Consider the following 18596-nt stretch of genomic DNA (forward strand, 5'->3'; position numbering starts at 1 on the left):
AAAAAAAAAAAAAAAAAAAAAAAGCTATGATACTGTAAACCCCGAGATGATTGTAAACCACATGAACTGCCAATGTGTACTAATGAAACAAAAAACTAAAAACTAAAAATATGGAAGAACAGTGATGTTTTTCTCTATTTATTTATTTTAAATTTAAATTTTTATTTGGTTTTGGCAGAACTGGGGATTCATTCCAAGGTCTCAAAAAGTTGCTTTAAATTACCTAGCCTGGGCTGGAAATTATAATCCTCCTGTCTCAACCTCCCAAAGTGCTAGGAATATGGGATATGCCATCAGGCCTGGCTAAGAATAGTAACAGTCTAAACTGAATGTGGAGTACTTTTAATTTTCTTGATAGAGTACAGCAGTAAGCATGAACAAGCTGGGTGTGGGTATGTGTACCTGTAATCTTGGCACTCAGTAGGCTGAGACGGGGATTATGCTCTAGTCCAGCCTGGGCTACATAGTGAGTTCAAGGCCAGCCTGGGCAACACAGTGAGGCCCTGTCTCAAAAAACCAGAAAAAACCCAGTGAACCTGAACAAAGAAGATATACTGGGGTGTGAAAGAACAATAGGGATGGAATAAGTACTGTAGAACATTATAAAAATAAGTACTATAGAAGATTATAGAGCATGGAGGACTAGGAACATGTATTTATTATAAAGATAAAAATAGGTACTATTACTTAATGCCTATAATGTTTGGAGCATAATCTAGAATATATATCTACTTATTTGATCTCTAAAATCATAAAAAATGTTTATTTTGTTCAGTAAAGTTAATCCTATAGATGGCATTGTGACAAAAAGGCAATGACAGAATGATAAATGGGTGTCAACTGTATTATGTAAACAAATGCTGGGAGCCCCACATAATGCAGACAGAAGGTATTAATTTAATGCTTTCATGCTCCAGATTGTCATTTCTTAAAGGAAATGAAGTTTAAGTCACAAAAGCAGAACTACTGTCAATTCCAGTAAAAAGCATTAAGATATGCTGTGTATGTACCAACTCCCCATGATGCAATCATGTACTAATAAAAATAAAAATTAAACATATTCCAGGTAAATATATGCAGCCTCAATTATGAAACAATTGTAATGAAAAAATATTTACCTGAGCATCTATAATTTAACATTTTGGAGCAGTTGTCAGTTGCTTGAAAATTGACAATTTCTTTATTTATTATGTCCGAACATAATATAAATGGATCTGGCAAAAAAAAATTGTAAAATGTAAGAATTTTGATGAAAAAAGTCCTGACATTTATAAAATTTATTAAGTTTCAAGATTTTTAACAAATTTTAGCTTAGTACTACACATTCGGTCATCCTGGTAGATAAACACAAAGATTCTGGACATTAGTAAAAAGTGCTAGAGGCATTTACACCAGAAAGAGTCAAAGGTGTGGCCTATTCTTTAGAGGGCAGATATATTAATGTACATTTTTAGCTATATCAATCACCTACTCTTTTTTTTCCCCCAAGTACTGGGGATTGAACTCAGTATCTTGTACTAGGCAGGCACAGTCCCACTGAGCTAAATTCCTGGCCCCTAAATACTTGCTTTCTTGAAAAACAAAAAGAGAATATATTGAATCATACCTGTTTCTGGTAACTGCTGTTTTGTATTCTTGACGATGTGAGTTGGATGTTTAAAAGCATGGTCACTAAAAAACAAAACAAAATAACACACGCAATAAAAAAAAAAAACAGACATCAAATTACTAAAAGTAAAGATAACTGGGGCTAGGCATGGTGGCATATGCTTATAATTCCAGCTTCTTGGGAAGCTGAGGTAGGAGGATCCCAAGTTTGAAAACAAGCCTAGGAAATTTAATTGCCAATGCTTGCACTGTTACTTCAGGTAGAGGACTTTACTTAGGTTTTCATTTTTTCATAGTGTTCTTTCTAAAATTCAAATCAGATTATGTCATTCAACTTAAAATCCTCAATGGCTCCCCTTACCCTGTAAGTTAAAACCAAAAATCTTGATTATGACATGCAAGGTCCTTGATGAACTTGCCCATATTTACTCATCCAAATTCTTTTGCCAATATTTCCCACTTTAGACTACTCATAAAACCATATTTTAGCATTTTATATCCTCAGCGTTTAACAGTGTCACACACAGTAACACACAGTGCTTGCTAAGTAAATAAATATACAAGTATTAAACTACACCTTGACTGAGAAACAAAATTCTTTTTGTTAAAAGTTGTCTCTTCATATAGGTTTTGATTGCAGCTTGAAGTGGCTTTGTTCAAAGCTTTATTTTGCCCTCTGTCTGCATAGAATGCATTAACTGGATTTGCATTCTTTAACGGAGTCTTTTTTTGGTCATCACTTGCACAAGCTTTAGAAAAGACTCCAGGGTACTTAAAGCTCTGGAGCTCTCTAGGTTGGTTTTTATCCTTATCTTCTGCTGTGGTACCTCCATCAGTATCTGCATGGAGATGTTTCAGTGTATCTTGAATATTTATTTTTGTGGATGAAATATTCTTATATTTTCCTCTTTGTATATTTCCCTATAAATAAAAATGACAAATTATTTCAATATAATTAATTTCATTATAACCCACTTTACATTTTTTTTAAAATGGGCCTTTACTAAGTACTTCACGCTCGCCTTGAACTCACTATGTAGCCCAAAATGGCCTCAAATGGCAATCCTCCTGCCTCAGTCTCTTGAGTGCTGGGATTACAGGCATGCACTACCATGCCCAGCATATATTTTAAAAATAATGTATAAAGCTTATGACCATCAAGAGAACATACATGATAAAAAAGACAGTTTACATTAGGAATAAAAAGGGAGTTTATTCAATAAATAATGTTGAGACAATTAGAGAGCCACTTGGGAAAATAATCTAGGCATCTCATAGTTACATAAAAAGAAGGTAAAAACCTATGTGGTAAATGAAAAAAAAAAGGTCAAAGTGAACAAAATATTTAATTTTTAAAAATTACGTATGTTCTAAAGGAAAGCATATTTTAATATTCCGAAGAAGTAGAAAACCTTTCTAAATATTACATAAAATCAATAAATTATAAAAGAAGAAAATTAAGTACTTAACCACATAAAATTTTATTGAGCTGGGTTTGGAGCATGCACCTGTAATCCTAGCTACTCAAGACACTGAGGGAGGAGAATCACAAGTTCAAGGCCAGTCTAGGCAATTTAGCAAGACTGTCTTAAAATAAAAATTTTTAAAAGAGATGTAGCTCAGGAGTAGTGTCTTTCCTAGCAGTGCAGGGATCTAGATTCAATCCTTAGTGCATGTGTACATATATATGCACATACAGAAACATACAATTTCCAAAGTTCTCTTAGAGACCAAGACAGAGACTCAGAAGGAAAAAGGGAGAAAAGCAGAACCATGGCGATCAAATAATAAGGCCACAGGACAATTTTTTTTTTTGTACTGGGGATCTAACTCAGGACCTTGTGCTTGCCAGGCAGGCGTGGCACCACTGAGCTACATCTCCAGCTATAGGACAATTTTTAAATAACACTAATTAAAAAGAGTAATATCAGAAAAGTGAGCAACAAATGAATAGTTCATAAGATAGGAAACACAAATATCTCTTAAATGTGAAAAAAATCCTTCATCACACATGTAATAAAAGAAATGAATATTAAAGCTACTTAGAGATATCCTCAAATATCACATTGGCAGAAATAGGGTGAAGGGAAAACAGACACTCATGAATGTGCTGGTGAGTGTATATATTGGTAAAATCTCTATGAAGAAATCATTTGACAATAACTTTCATAGACAACTGCACATCTGCAAAAAATCTATAGATTACTTTTAAATGTGCACCATATTAATGTTACTAATATTTTTTTCAGCTTTGAGTTTATTGGTACATTTTAGGGATACAGTACAGTTACATTCATTGTTGGGATCTTATACCTCTACATGACAAGTCTTGATTCTCATTTTTTCCCCTTACCTCTGCCCTCTCTTCACCCCCTCCTCCCCTCCCCATCTACAAACACTTTATTTTCATGTGGGATGGGTAGGGGAAGAGTTAAAAGGGAAAAGAAAAAAATGTGAGAGAATGAATGTTACTAATATTTTAACAGCTAAAAGTTGGAAATAACATTTATCAGAAAAATATCTAACATATCCATCTAACAGAATATTTCAAAAAGTAAAAAGTGACTTTCTAGGTAAAAATGAATTAAATGCCTATATTTGATTGTGCTTCTCTCAATAAAACCCATTAAACCACATTTTAAAAAGGATATAACCTATTAAATAAGGAACAATGGAAGATGAAATACAGGTAACAAAAATTTCAAAACTAGAAAGCAAAGAGGTGAAATATAACCTAGTTAGCAGATGTGGTAATGCTGATCCAAAACTAGCAGTGGGGAAATCCAAGAAACTATCTAAAATATATTGTCAAACCCTCAAAAGGCTTAAGAATTGGAGTTAGCAAGAGACTCCAGAATAGTGGTGGCTACCTATGGCACATATTATTGTGTTTTTCATTTAGACAACAGATATTAATATAGAGTTGTTTTTTCTAAAATAAAACCTCAGTATTTAGGTTTAATTGCATTGTTGGCATATTGTGATAAATAAGTGGGCTTTGAGCTGCAGTTCTGCACTCGGTCTCTAAAAGGTTCACCATCACTGCTGTAGAAGGGGTGAAGGTGAAGGTAAAAACAAGACTAGGAGAGAGTTTTTAAGCAGCAGCTGTGTTACTAGATCCCAATCTCCATCTAACATACATTTAGCCATTAGTTAACTGATATCAGAGGGCCCTCCCTCTTTTGCCTCCTTTCCAAGGTTGGAATGGGCTAACACAGTCTCTGCTTTGAAGAACTCTAAGCAAAGATGGCAGAATGCTCTACAGGAAACAAAGACTGAAGCCAGGTGTGGCGGTGTAGGACTTTAATCCCAGCACTCAGGAGGGTGAGGCAAGAGGATCACAGCAAATTTAAACCAGCCTGGGCTACATAGTGAGTTCAAGGCCAGTTTGACTACATAGTAAAAACTTGTCTCAAAAACAAACAAACAAACAAACAAACAAAAAACAAAGACCAAGTAAATGTTTGCATTTTGGTACCGGGGGAACTCAGGTCCTTGCGCTTGCGAGGCAGTCGCTAGAACCACTGAGCTGAATCCCTGGCTCAATGTTTGCATTTTGAATACTCATATTCCCATTTTGACTCCAGAACACTGACTGACCATTTCTAAACAGGAGATTGGACAAAAGTTCCAAAAAATAACATGAAAAAAAAACTCACCTATGAAAAAAATCAAAACAATTTCTAAGGAAATTTTTATTCTCCCTCTTAAATATAAGCAACAACTAAAGATCACCAGAAATATGAAGCTAGAGATTAAGAAAGAAAAAAGGAAAAACCCAAATCAAAACAAACAAAGAAAAAACCTTGGAAGGAAATTCTGACACATGCTGTAGCATAATAATTGGTGCCAGGTGCAGTGGCATGTTCTTGTAGTCCCAGTTATTTGTAAAACTGAGGCAGAGAATCAATTGAGCCTGCAATTTCAAGACCAGCCTGTACAACACAGTGAAATGCTGACTCAAAACAAAACAAACAAAATTTGGTTTCTGGCCACAGTTCCTGGCACACAGCTCCTAAAAACCTAAAACCCTCAGAAGGTCCTTGGTGAAAGAAGTTTCCTTTGTTGCTCCTATCAAACCCCTTGTAACTACATCTGTACTTATGCTAAGAGAAGACTCAAGCTGGAACCTCTAAACCAGGGATGGTGAACATTTCAGAAACCGAGGCCAAACTGCAACCTAAAATCCACTTATTTATCACAAAGTGCCCACACTGCTATTAAACCTAAATACTGAGGTTTTAGTTTAGAAAAAATAATGGTAACATCTTTTGACTTAAAAGAAAAACACAATAGCATGCTTGCCATAGGTTTGCCTCCACTGCTTTAGACAGTTTCAGGATGGGGGTTCAATACCAGAAAGACCAAACACATGATTAGTGGGTAGGAACTTTCAGCTTCCCTCCCCACTGCCAACCTCCAGTGAGGGTTGATGAACAATCAGGTGCTGAGATGGTGGTAGTGCCTACAGAGGGCATGGAAGCTGTGTCTTTGTCCACTGTACTCTGCCCTGTGCATCTCTAACATTTGATTCTTTCTCAGTTTTATCATATATAATAAATAGTTAAATGTGCTTTGTCCTGAGTTCTGTGAGTCACACTAATGAATTATCAAACCTGTGAAGCTGTTATAGGAACCCCCAAGTTTATACCAGTTAGTCAGAAGTATAGAAGACTGCTGATATACACGGCTAAAGTTAGGGCAGTCTTGTAAGACTGTGCCCTGACCTGTGAGGTCTGGGCTAACTCCAGGAGTCAATTTCAGAACTGACTTGGATAAAAATCTGGCAGTGGCAGAGAATCAGCTGCTGGTGCAGAAAAACTCAGCATACCTGCTACAACATGGATAAACCTTGAAGGCATTAAGGGCAAGTTATGCTTTCCACTTATATAAAGTATCTAAACTATCAAATTTGTAGAGACAGAAAGTGGAAAAGTAGTTAACAAGACCTAAGGGAAAGGGGTAATAGGAAGTTATTATTTAACGGGTACAGTTTCAATTTTCAATGATGAAAAAAGTTCTGGTGAGAATTACACACAGTATAAATATATATATAAAATGCCTCTGAATTATACATTTAGACATGGTTAAAACGATCAATTTTATATGTTTTACCAAATTAAAAAAAAAGAAATGATGTTCTCATACATACTATATACAACATGGATGAACATTGAAAACATTATGCTAAGTGAACTGACTGAACTACTAACCCTACCCCTAAATGTACAGTTTGGTGGGATTAAGGACATTCACAATGTTATGCAACCATTAGCCCCAGCTTCTGGCAATCACTATTCTACATGAACATACAAGACACAAAGTGTACAAACATAGAAAAAATATTAATGTATATATACAGTCATGAGTCACACAACGATGTTTCAGTCAACAACAGACTATATATGACAGTGATCCCATAAAATTATAACAGAGTTGAAATATTATTATTACCTATAACACTGTACCTGTCATGCCATTGTAACACAATCTATTACTCATGCATTTGCAAGGATGACACCATAAACAAACCTACTGCAATGCTAGCTATATAAAAGTATACCAGGTACAATTATGTACAGTACATAATACCTGATAATGATAATAAACAGCTGGGTATTTAGCTTAGTGGCAGCATGCCTGTCTTGTAAGCACAAGGTCCTGAGCTTGGTCCCCAGTATCCCCCACAGAAAAAGTGATAATAAATGACTTTATTACTGGTTTACATATTTACTTTTACATTTACTTTTGATTATTTTAGAATACATTCCTTCTACTCATTAACAAAACCAAGTTTACTATAAAATAGTATGTTGTTTTAAATTAGCATCCTCACACATCGAAAGTTTACTGCATCTTTTTTTTTTCTTTTTCTTCAGTACTGGTCATCGAATCCAGGGACTTTGCACTGAACTATAACTCCATCCCTTTTTAAATTATTTATTTATTTATTTATTTTAAAAAATTTCTTGGTACCGGGGATTGAACTCGGGTCCTTGCACTTGCAAGGCAGGCCACCAAACCGCTGAGCTGAATCCCTGGCCCCTAAATTTTTTATTTTGACAGGGTCTTACTATGTTACTCAGGCTGGGCTCTAACTTGCAATGTTCCTGCCATCAACCTTCCAGAGTGCTGGTATTATAGGCTTGTGCCAGCACAACTGGCTCTACTATGTGTCTTGATTGCATCAAGAGGCCAAATCAAGTAACTGAATTAGTATAATGACAACTGATGTTTGCACAATGATGAAATTGTCTTGTGATGCATTTCTTAGGATGTATATCTGTCAAGTGACATATGACTGTGTCCACAAGTACTTATTGGGAGTGTGTGGTGTGCATGTGTTGTGTATGTATATTTAGGGTTGGGTACATAGTGCAAGAAAGATTACTAGATTATTTGTTCTCCATCTTGAACTCCTATTATTCAGAGGCTAGATCTCATGTGTCTTTTATATCCCATCATATCTGCTTTAAAAATATTTTTTGCTCTATATCCACAGATATTTTCTCAACTATTACTATTAAAATTTATATTTAAAAACATATGAATTTTTAAAAAATAACTTGGGAAGAGGAAAAAGTTTTCACACTTAACCTCTAATGTTAAAAATATTTGAAAAAAATTTTGTATTCTTTGAAAGAAACCAACCTTATTTTCTTCTCTTTCAAGCAGATCTATTTTGTGCAGGATTTCCTTTGCTGTTTTCCAGTGCTCTTCAAGCTTATTTTGTTTTACATTTATGTCCTGTAATTGTTCTGCTTCATTTTCATCAAAAGAATACTCTCCTAGACTTAGAGATAATTTCTCAGCTTTGTAATACGGAGGGGAAAAGATGGGTTTATACATTACTAGAAATGTTACATTTTAAGAACAACCTCATGCCCCATCTCACCCCTTGTCTACATTTCGTTCATCTAAGCTATTTTAACTGGTACAAAAATAATGGAATTAATACTTAGCACAGGACCAAGACTCAAAAAGTCATCAATTAGTCTTTGCAGATTTACGAGAAAAAAGAACAACATGAAAATGTTATTCCAGACACACAAATATCCTCAGGATATGGATATTGGCATAATGTATTTTTTGTTGTTGTTTTTAGTGCAGCATAGTAAACCCAAGGTCTCACACATGGAAGCGTGTGTTCTATCACTAAAGAACACCTGCAGCTCCAAAGCAGTTATTTTTAAAAACAGTATTCATGAAGTGGTTCTTTCTTATATCTCTTAAATATTAAAAACATATATATTATGCCCATATTTTTTCTTCCACAAAGACAACAATCCTCCTAATGGCCACTGCCTTCTGCTCCCGCCACACTAGTCATCAATTCTTTGAATTCATCAGGCTCCCTCCTACCACAGAACCTTTGACCCTCACTGTTCTTCAGGCCCAAGAACTCAACCATAATTGGTTCCCTTCTTTCTGCCTGGTTACCTCTAGTCGTTCAAATCTCAGCTCAAGAATCACTTTCAAAGAGCTTCTATTTTAAGTCTAGGTCTGATTCCTTTGTTATAAGGTCCATCTCTTCATAACCTTTCTATCTTCTTCTTGTTTTGGTTTTTTGAGACAGGGTCTCACTATGTGGTCCAAGTCAGCCTTGAACTCACTATGTATTTCAGGGTGGCTTCAAATTTGTGATTCTCCTAACTCAGCCTCCCAAATGCTGGGATTACAGGTGTGCCCTAGCATGCCTGGCTTCCCTCAAATCAATTTATAATAATATATAGACTAATTTTTAAGATTATATATTGCTGTCTTATGTAGTTAAACTAAGCTCTAAATATATATACTATGTTTTTCTTATCACTGTATCCCCATTCCCAGCACGGTGCCTAACACATAACAGATATTTTAGCATATTTTAAATAAATAAAAGAATATCATATATTATGATTTAGTAATAAATCACTCTCAGTTCTTATGTCCTACAAACTAAATTTTCTCATGTGACATAAAATAAGTGAACTGTCTCTACTGTTGCTCTCTTCTAGACAGGTCTGTATATGCTGAAAGTACCCTACATTTTATATCCAATTATATACTCTGCTTTTCAAGTATAAGAATCACTTGGAGGAGCCAGGCATGGTGGCACACGCCTGTAATCCCAGCACTCAGGAGGCTGAGGCAGGAGAATCACTGTGAGTTCGAGACCAGCCTGGGGGGCTACATAGTGAGTTCCAGGTCAGTCTCAACTACACAGTAAGACCCTGTCTCAACCCCCCCCCCAAAAAAAAATCACCTGGAGGCTAAAAGGGTATGGTTCATTACAGCAGATATAAATTCTATTTATAAACCTTAGTTGATACTTCCTCTCCCTCTCCCTCCATCCTTCCCTCCTTTCCTTCCTCCCTCCCTCTCTCCCTTCCTTCCTTCCTGTACCAGGAATGGAACTCAGAACCTTGCTCTTGTGAAGCAGGAGCGGTACCACTGAGCTAAATCCCAAGCCCAATATTCTCTTATATAACAGTAAACTTACTAATCTTTTTGCAGTTATAAAGCACAAAAGTAGCAGCTTTGTTTAGTTCCTCATTCTGAGATTCAGTTAAAATTTGTATCATGAGTGGAAGTCCATTGTTTTTTAAAAGATCATACTGATTTTCCTCTGGAAAACATGATAAATTAAAATAGAAGACAATTATTTTTATCATAAATTATATGAATAAAGCCATAATTCTTCCTTGGGATAATCATAAACATAGCTCACATTTTTTAAAGATAGAAGAAAATGTAATTTTGAAAGTATTTTCAATTTATGAAATAATCTCCTTATACAAAATAAGTGATGATTTCTGAGATGTAGCTGGAGTAGTATCATACCTGATGATGAGTAAACAAACTGCCCTTACTTGGTTTGAAAAAAGGTAGAGCAACCAGGTGTGGTGGCACACACCTATAATCCCAGCACACTGAGAGGCTGAGGCAAGAGGATCACAAATCAAACCAGGCCTGGGCAACTAAGCAACTTTGTGAGACCATGCTGTTAAATAGAAAATTTAAAAGAGGGAGGGGGTTGATCTTACATAATACAGAGGTTAAGAGAAAGAACAGAGAACTGATAGAAAAAGAAAAAGGGCAGTAAAAAAGCAGAAGTAAAGGCATTAATGGGAAAAGAGTGGAAAAGTAAGAAGGCAAGAGAGGAAGGAGGAGTCTGGGGGACAGTCAGAGAAAAGTGGAGATTGGGAAGTAGAGAGAAGAAGGAAAATAAAAAAGAGGAGGAGAAAGAATAGAGAGGGGAAAGTAACAGCTAGCAAAAGAAAGAAAAATTTGAGGTTTTTAATCAAGGGATAACAGGATCAGATTTGTGTAGCAATATGAAGAGCAGACTAAAACTAGGAGAAATAAAGAAAGGAGCACTGGGCATGGTGGTGCATGCCTATAATCCCAGCATTCAAGAGGCTGAAGCAGGAGGATAGTCCCAAGTTTGAGACCAGTCTGGGCTACACAGTATGTTCAAGGGCAGCCTAAGCTACAGAGTGAGACCCTGCCTCAAAAAACAAAAACAAAAACAAAAAGGAAGGAAAGGAGCAGAGGAAGGTTGCTTTTGCAGTATATGCAGTAATCTTGATGAAAGATGCTAAGGGGTTAAGGGTCTGAATGAAGACAGTAATATTAGCAAAGGACAGAAAGAGATAAGAAAGGGGCAAGAGAAGTAGAATTATAGACCTTAATGACTAACTGAATACAATAGGTGGAGAAGGATGATGAACTAAAATAACTAGTTTAGGGTCTAAATGACTGGGAGAAAGAAATGCTTTAAGCTTTTTATATTATTAGAAGGGGAAAAAAACCCATATATTTTCACTACTGTTCTAATAAGCACACTACATAAATTCAATACTTAACCACAATCCTCTGTGCAATGACCAAGAGCAAGGATGATGCTAAATTTTTCTCCTGAATCCAGACTTTCATGAGGTAGCAATGCCAGAAGTTTTGAAACAATGCAGTGCTTGGATAATACTACCCCAAAAATAGCTATTAGTATAAAATAGAAAAAAACAGTAAGTATAAACTTAAAATTTATAAATATACATATATGTTTTTCAGAGCTAATCCAGAAGGATTTTATATATAAATATATATACACTATTATACAAATACAGCATCTAATATACATGAGTTCACATGTGTCAATATGAACTCACTGTAATAAGATGGCTTACTATAATGGTCCTCACTGATCCTTCTAAAGCAAACTTTTTGGCTTCTTTTTAGTTGTTCTGCATAATGTTGTAACTGTAAAGTAATACTATCTTCCCCAAAACTGAGTATGTCCATTCTTATCTTACACATCTCTTCTTATCCACATTGGACACTGGTAGTAAAGACATACCTACATGATCAAATTTTGCCTAATACTGAAATATTCTCTTAGCTGACCATGGTTCTACTGATGTTAATGATGCAACGCAATGTAACTGAACCTATGGTGAGAGGTGATAAATTTCAAGAATTCCATTATTTTAAACCATACTTTTTCTCATGGGCTTTTACTAGAGTTCACCCAGAGTCTAACAATAGTGATGCCAAGGAAAAGGTTGTGATTTCCTCAAGGGAATGTCTTTTTTTGTTATTGTTGTTTTTGTTTTTTGAAACAGGGTCTCACTATGTAGTTGAGACTGACCTGGAACTCACTATGTAGTCCAGGCTGGTTTCGAACTCATAGCGATCCTCCTGCCTCAGCCTCCCGTGTGCTGGGATTGCAGGTGTGAGCCACCATGCCTGGGCAAAGGACTGTTTTTTAATAAATTTTCTATTTCTGGAGCTCAGCATATAACAAATACTCACTGTTTTTTTTTAACATACTTTCTCAGTTATTTGTAGTTGCCAATGAAGTCTTTTATTGTAAAGATTTACAGATTATCATTAGATTTGGAGTTAGAAGGCCTAGATATGAAGGTATAACTTCCATGGGAAAAAAAGAATTGGACTAGATAATTTCTAAGATTCCTTTCCATTTGTTGAGAAGCTGTCTAATCTGTATTAGTTTTTAATCTACCATTTAAACACTCACCATGCTGAACTCAAATAAAATTCAATTTTAGAAAACTTATAAGCATTTTTCACTCACGATTATCAGCAATACATGCATCCATTGTCTTTGCTACTACGACTGCAAGCTTAGCATAGGAAGGAGTCTCGTGTGAATCAGATTCCAGTTGTACAAGCACTTGAGACAATATATCCAATCCACCCACAGATACAAAGTATTTCTGAACATATGCTTAGGGAATAAAACAGATGAACTATTAATATCTCAAATAAGGCTAGTATATTATTTCATTCAATTAATGTGCACCAAATATACCATTAACTTGACTTTTTAAAATACAAGTCCAAAAATTAAATAAGTTTTAAAAATCTAATTTTATTTGTGCATATACATAACCATATAGAAAAGTATTTAAGCACTTCCCTTTGACAATATAACTACATGTATAATATTACAATACTGCTTTTTGTGTAGAAGAAATCTTTCTTCATTTAACGAGGACGGCTGTTATTTTGTAAGAATATTATTATTAAACTATCCTTCAACATTAAGTCAATAGAACTATAAGTAATAGATTAATTCATGTAGGTTGGTTTTTCTTTTGTTTTGTCTTTTTGAGACAGTCTTGCTATGCAGTTCAGGCTGGCCTTGAATTCACTATGTAGCCCAGGCTGGCCTCAAACTCGCAGCAGTCCTCCTACTTCAGCCACCCTAGGGCTGGGAATGTAAGTGTGTGCCACCATGCCTGGTTGGTTGGTATTAAAATTAGCAAACTGCTTATTTTCTGAATTCCAACATAACTCATTCCTTTGTACATAAATCTACAAAAGGGAAAATTATTTAACTGTTCCAAAACCACATATCTCCTTCTTATTTACATCTATTTTTTTTTTAACTTTTGGAGCCTATTATCGAGCAATATTTCAAGAAAAGATCCAGTGACAGATACATATTTTTTAAGTCTAAAGCCTTTTGTTCTCCTATTGAAAATGATTCTAATGGGAAAATATCCCATGGGTCTATGGTTCAGCAGTCTTCACAGCCCCATCCTACAAATAGGATATAACAGATAGCAGTTATAATTCTGCCACAAATCTTTTTTCTAGGTGTAGCCTAGTTCTATAAATTAAACCCAACATGATTTAAAAGCAAAATTCAGCCAGGCATAATTCTACACATCTATAATCTCAGCTACTAGGAAAACTAAGGCAGGAGGGCTGAAAGTTTGGTGCCAGTTTGGGCAATTTAGCAAGAGGCTAAAAAATAAAGTCTGGGAAAGTAGCTCACTGGTAGAGCATGCCTGGGTTCATTCCCAAGACCACAAAAAAAGGCAAGGATTAATTTTTTTATCGCTCAATAAAACAAATATATTAATAATCTAAATATGTCACACCAAGAATTTTATACATCTGAGATACTATAAAGAAACATTATTTAAGGATAAGCAAACTTTTTCAAAATTGTAGAACCTCCAAAACAGCTTCTTCACTAAAATTTATTTTTAATTAAAAAAATTTTTTTAAAGTTTGTTTAAAACTCAATTCTGTGCATGCTGAACAAGGGCTTTATCACTGAGCTATAATTCCAGCACACTAACAGTATGTATTTTTAAATGCCAAGATGAAAATTGCCCTATGTTAGCATTAAGATTCTTGGTTATAGACTAAGCAATAAAACTTCAGACTTACAAGCAAAACATTCTAGTTCATACTGGTTGTATATTGAATATTTCAGATTTCCTCTAACATATTTCATACTGGGCTTTCTCAGAATAATGAAATCCTCTATCATCCAAATGAGCTGTCATTTAGAGAAACAGGAAATGTCAAGGTATCATGGAAATAGATTCCAATTATTAGAACTCTAGAGGTATTATTTTGTATGTGAAACATGAGTATTTGTTTTAAATACCTGATTATTGACATACATCCGCAATGTATAAAAGTTAAAATTGCTTCACATCTTTACCTCATTTAACATTACCAGTCTTTTTTACTTTTATCCATGCTAGCAGGTGGGTTGTGGTATCTGAGGGGGGGTTTTAGTTTAGATTTCTCTGATGACAACAATCTTTATTTTTTGGTACCAGAGATTGAACTCAGGACCTTGTGCTTGCAAGACAGGCAGCAGAACCACTGAGCTAAATCCCTGACCCAGATGACAACAATCTTAAGCATCTTTTCAACTGCTTATTTATAGTCACATTTTTTTGCAAAGTATCTATCCAAATATTTTTCCCATTTATATTTTATTTTGTAGTGCTGAGGATCAAACCAATGGCTTTTTGTGTATGATAAGCAAAGGCTCTTTCACTGAGTTATATCCTCAGCCCATTGCACATTTTTAAATTGTTAAGTGAAGGGCTCTGTCATTGAGCTATACCCCCAGCCCACTGTCTACCTTTTAATCATTAGGTTGTTTTTATCTTATAATTGATTCTTTTTGGGGGAGGTACCAGAAATTGAGCTCAGGACCTTGCACTTGCCAGGCAGGTGCTGTACCACTGAGCTAAATCCCTGGCCCTCTTACAATTGATTCTTTACATATTCTGTGTTCAAGGGTTTTTAAACTCAGATACATTTCATAATATTTTCTCCCAGTTTACAGCTTGTCTTTTTATCTTAAAAATACCTTTTGAAGATCAAAAGATTTTAATTTCAGTGAAGTTCATTTATCATACTTTTTGCATCTAAGAAATATTTATCAACCCTCAAGTTGTGAGGATTTTCTCCTATGTTTTTGTCTAGTTTTATATTTCTTACTCTTATATTTAGGCCTATAGATAATTTAAAATAATTTTTTGTATATTGTGTGAGATAGGGGTTAAAATTAATGTTTTGCATATAGATATTCATTTTTTCCTATCCCATTAATTGAAAATACCATCTCTCCCCCCGCAGAATGCTTATGACACATGTTATGATTTGGATCTTAAACATACCCCAAAAGTTCATGTGTTGAAAGCTGGGTTCCCACTGTAGCAGTTTTCAGGGATAAGGCCTTTGGAAGGTGACTGGATCATGAGGGCTCTGACTTCATGAATGGATGAATCTATTCAGGGATTCATAGCTCCATGGGTTTGAGGGGAAGGACTTATAAAAACAAGTTCTCTTGCTCTTCTTGCTTCCTAGATATGATGAGGTAAGCAGTTGTGCTCTACCATGTGCTTCCTGCCATGATGCCATGCCTCACCACAGGCCTAGAAACAAAGGGGCCAGGTGACCTGGACAGAAGCCTCTGAAACTATGCATCCAAAAAACCTTTCCTCCTTTAAGTTGACAGTACCCTTATAAAAATCAATGACCCTATACTGTATCTGTGGGCCTATTTCTGGGCTAAAAATTTTTTTTTTAATCTAAATGTATATATCTATACCAAAGCCACATTTTCATGATTGTTGTATAATAAATATTGAAATTGGGTAATAGAAGTCCTATAACTTTGTCCTTTTTCAAAAACAGTTTTCATTATTTTCTGCTCATTGAATTTCCACGTAACTTTTAGAATCAGCCCATCAGAAAAGCCTGCTGCGATTCTGATTGAGAATGTCAGGAATCTAAAGATGAATTTGAGAAGTGACATTCTTATAATACTGAGTCTTAAAAATCCATGAGCATTATTTCCCAATATTTTGTGGTTTTTCAGAATACACACAACTGCACCATTCATTGTAACAAAACACTTGAGATAAACAACTTCTAGAGGAAAGGCTGATATTTTGGCTCACAGCTTCAGAAATTTCAGTTCACGATCAGTTGGCTCCGTTGCTTTGGGGCTTGTAGCAAAGCAAAACATCATGGAGATGTATGTCAGAGTAAACTGCTCTCCTTGTGACAGCTGGGAGGCATAAAGAGAGAGAAAGGAAGGAAGGGGACTAGGTCTCAATATCCACTTCAAAGGCAAACCTCCGAAGACCTAGCTTTCTTCTACTAGACTCCACTTGCTAGAAGTTCTACTACCTCTGAATAGTGCCATACATCCTGAGGACCAAGCCTTCAATGAACCCTTGGAGGACACAAAAACTATAGCACAGGTATTGCATATATTTTATTAAATTTATTCCCTAGGTATTGACCTCTTAGATTTTATTATAAAGGATCATTTCTTTCTTCCTATTTGTTGCAGTATAGGGAAATAACTGATTTTGTATATAACCTTATATCCTGCAACCTTCCTGAAAGTCACTAGTTCCAGTACCTTTAATTTTCTACATATATTCATACCATATGAAAAAATGATTATTTCTTCTTTCTGTTCAATTTCTATGCCTTTCATTTCATTTTCTTGTTTTATTATACCGGTGAGGACATTTGTAAAATATTAAAATAAAGTAGTGGGGGCAGCCTTCCTTTTTTTCAGTTTTATGTGAAAGGACTAAGTCCTTTATAATAAATTATGTGAGCTATATAGTATTATGTAGAGGTCCTTTATCATGTTATAGAAGTTCCCTTCTATTCCTTAGTAAGAGTTCTTATCATAAATGTATTTTGAATTATGCAAATACTTTCCCTGCATTTATTAAGATCATCACATAGTTCTTTTTTTCTAGTCTATGAATCTGGTGACTTTTCTAATTTTTAACCAGTCTTGTACTCTTGGGATAGATGTTACTTGGTCATAATGTATTATCCTTTCTCTATGTTGCTGGACTCAATTTATTAATACTTGTTAAGCATACTTTATTATTTTTACTTTTGTTGAGACAGGGTCTTACACATAGCCCAGGCTTGAACTTTCTATACACCCCAAGCTCATATTTCATTAAAAATTTTTATGTCTATGTCCATAAAAAGATAATTGCCTGCAGTTTTCTTACAATGTCTTTTTTGGGATTTGGCATGGGTGTGACACAGAATGCATTATAGAATGTATTGGGAAGTGTTTCTTCTATTTCTCTTTTTTTCCCTGAGACTTTTGGTAGAATTCACCAGTAAAAATCAGTAGGGCCTATAATTCTCTGTGTGTTAAGATACAATTTCTGTTTCTTTAATACATATACATATAACTTGAATATCATTTGAGTGAGCTTTGGTAGTTTGTATTCAAAGAATTTGTACAATTCATGTAAATTGTTAAATTTTGTAGAATAAAGTTGTTTCTACTATTTCTTTATTATCTTTTTAGTACCTGTTAAGATCTGTGGTGATACACAGCTTACAAGACATTGCTAATTTGGGCCCTTAATTATCAGATATTTGGGGAATTATAGATGTTTTATTTTTACTTATTTCTAAATTAATCCCACTGTGGTTAGAGTACAGACTCTGTGAGATTTTTATTTACTTATGGTACCAGGGAATCGAACTCAGGCCCTTGCAGTTGCAAGGCAGGCAGCCAGAACCACTGAGCCAAATCCAGAGCCCATCTGTGAATTTTTAGTTTTGCTATCTAGTTGCTCTGTTTTATGAGGCTTTGTGGGAAAATAAAAAAAACTATGTTCCTGACACTACCTTCCCAACATTTGCCCACTAATACTTATTCTTAAAAGTTTATCTTCAAAAGTCTAAATGCATCCCAAATGACCAAAATACTACAATAAAATTAACTAATTAATTCAATTAATTAAATACTTTTCCCTTTAAAATATATTTCTTCAATTATCATCTCCTAGCAAATAAGTACTTACTGTTATTTGCAAGAGTAAGTCCAATAAATAAGCAAATAGGGCGAATTATCTCAGGTTTCATGCAGTTTATTAGCCACTCATTAGCATGTGGAAAAAGTGAACAGCAAAACATCTGATTCTCATCTGAAAGAAGATAAAGTCCATCATTTTAAATTTGACATTTGGAAAATATCAGTTTTCACTTGGGTTTTTATCTTTATATCTAAATAGATGAGATAATTACCATTTTGAGGATTGTTGACACAGACACACAGAGTACTACATACTGAAGACCACAACTGATACTTCTGGAAAACATTTTTATCTGACAAATTGAACTCATAGTTTGAAAGAACTGTCCTATTAGGTTAAAAGAAAATAAGT

General features: G+C 34.9%; 1 protein-coding gene across 5 annotated transcripts in view; it reads right to left on the reverse strand.

Moving 5' to 3' along the window:
- Nucleotides 1-18596, reverse strand: part of Terb1 (telomere repeat binding bouquet formation protein 1) — a 41753-nt gene that overhangs the window by 7154 nt on the left and 16003 nt on the right. For 3 of the 5 annotated variants that reach the window (XM_010612163.2, XM_010612166.2, XM_010612162.2), the window contains exons 8-16: nt 18457-18572; nt 18234-18356; nt 12686-12838; nt 11458-11589; nt 10091-10216; nt 8260-8420; nt 2186-2529; nt 1607-1671; nt 1119-1214 (exon numbers count right to left, since the gene is read on the reverse strand). In XM_010612163.2, the coding sequence (XP_010610465.1) occupies nt 1119-1214; nt 1607-1671; nt 2186-2529; nt 8260-8420; nt 10091-10216; nt 11458-11589; nt 12686-12838; nt 18234-18356; nt 18457-18572 (1316 nt within the window). The remainder of the gene's footprint in view (nt 1-1118; nt 1215-1606; nt 1672-2185; nt 2530-8259; nt 8421-10090; nt 10217-11457; nt 11590-12685; nt 12839-18233; nt 18357-18456; nt 18573-18596) is intronic. The other 2 variants (XM_010612165.2, XM_010612164.2) reach the window with 2 other exon arrangements.

The sequence above is a fragment of the Fukomys damarensis genome, unplaced genomic scaffold (genome assembly GCF_012274545.1).
Source record: "Fukomys damarensis isolate Sample0158 unplaced genomic scaffold, DMR_v1.0_HiC HiC_scaffold_32, whole genome shotgun sequence".
NCBI classification, from domain to species: Eukaryota; Metazoa; Chordata; class Mammalia; order Rodentia; family Bathyergidae; genus Fukomys; species Fukomys damarensis.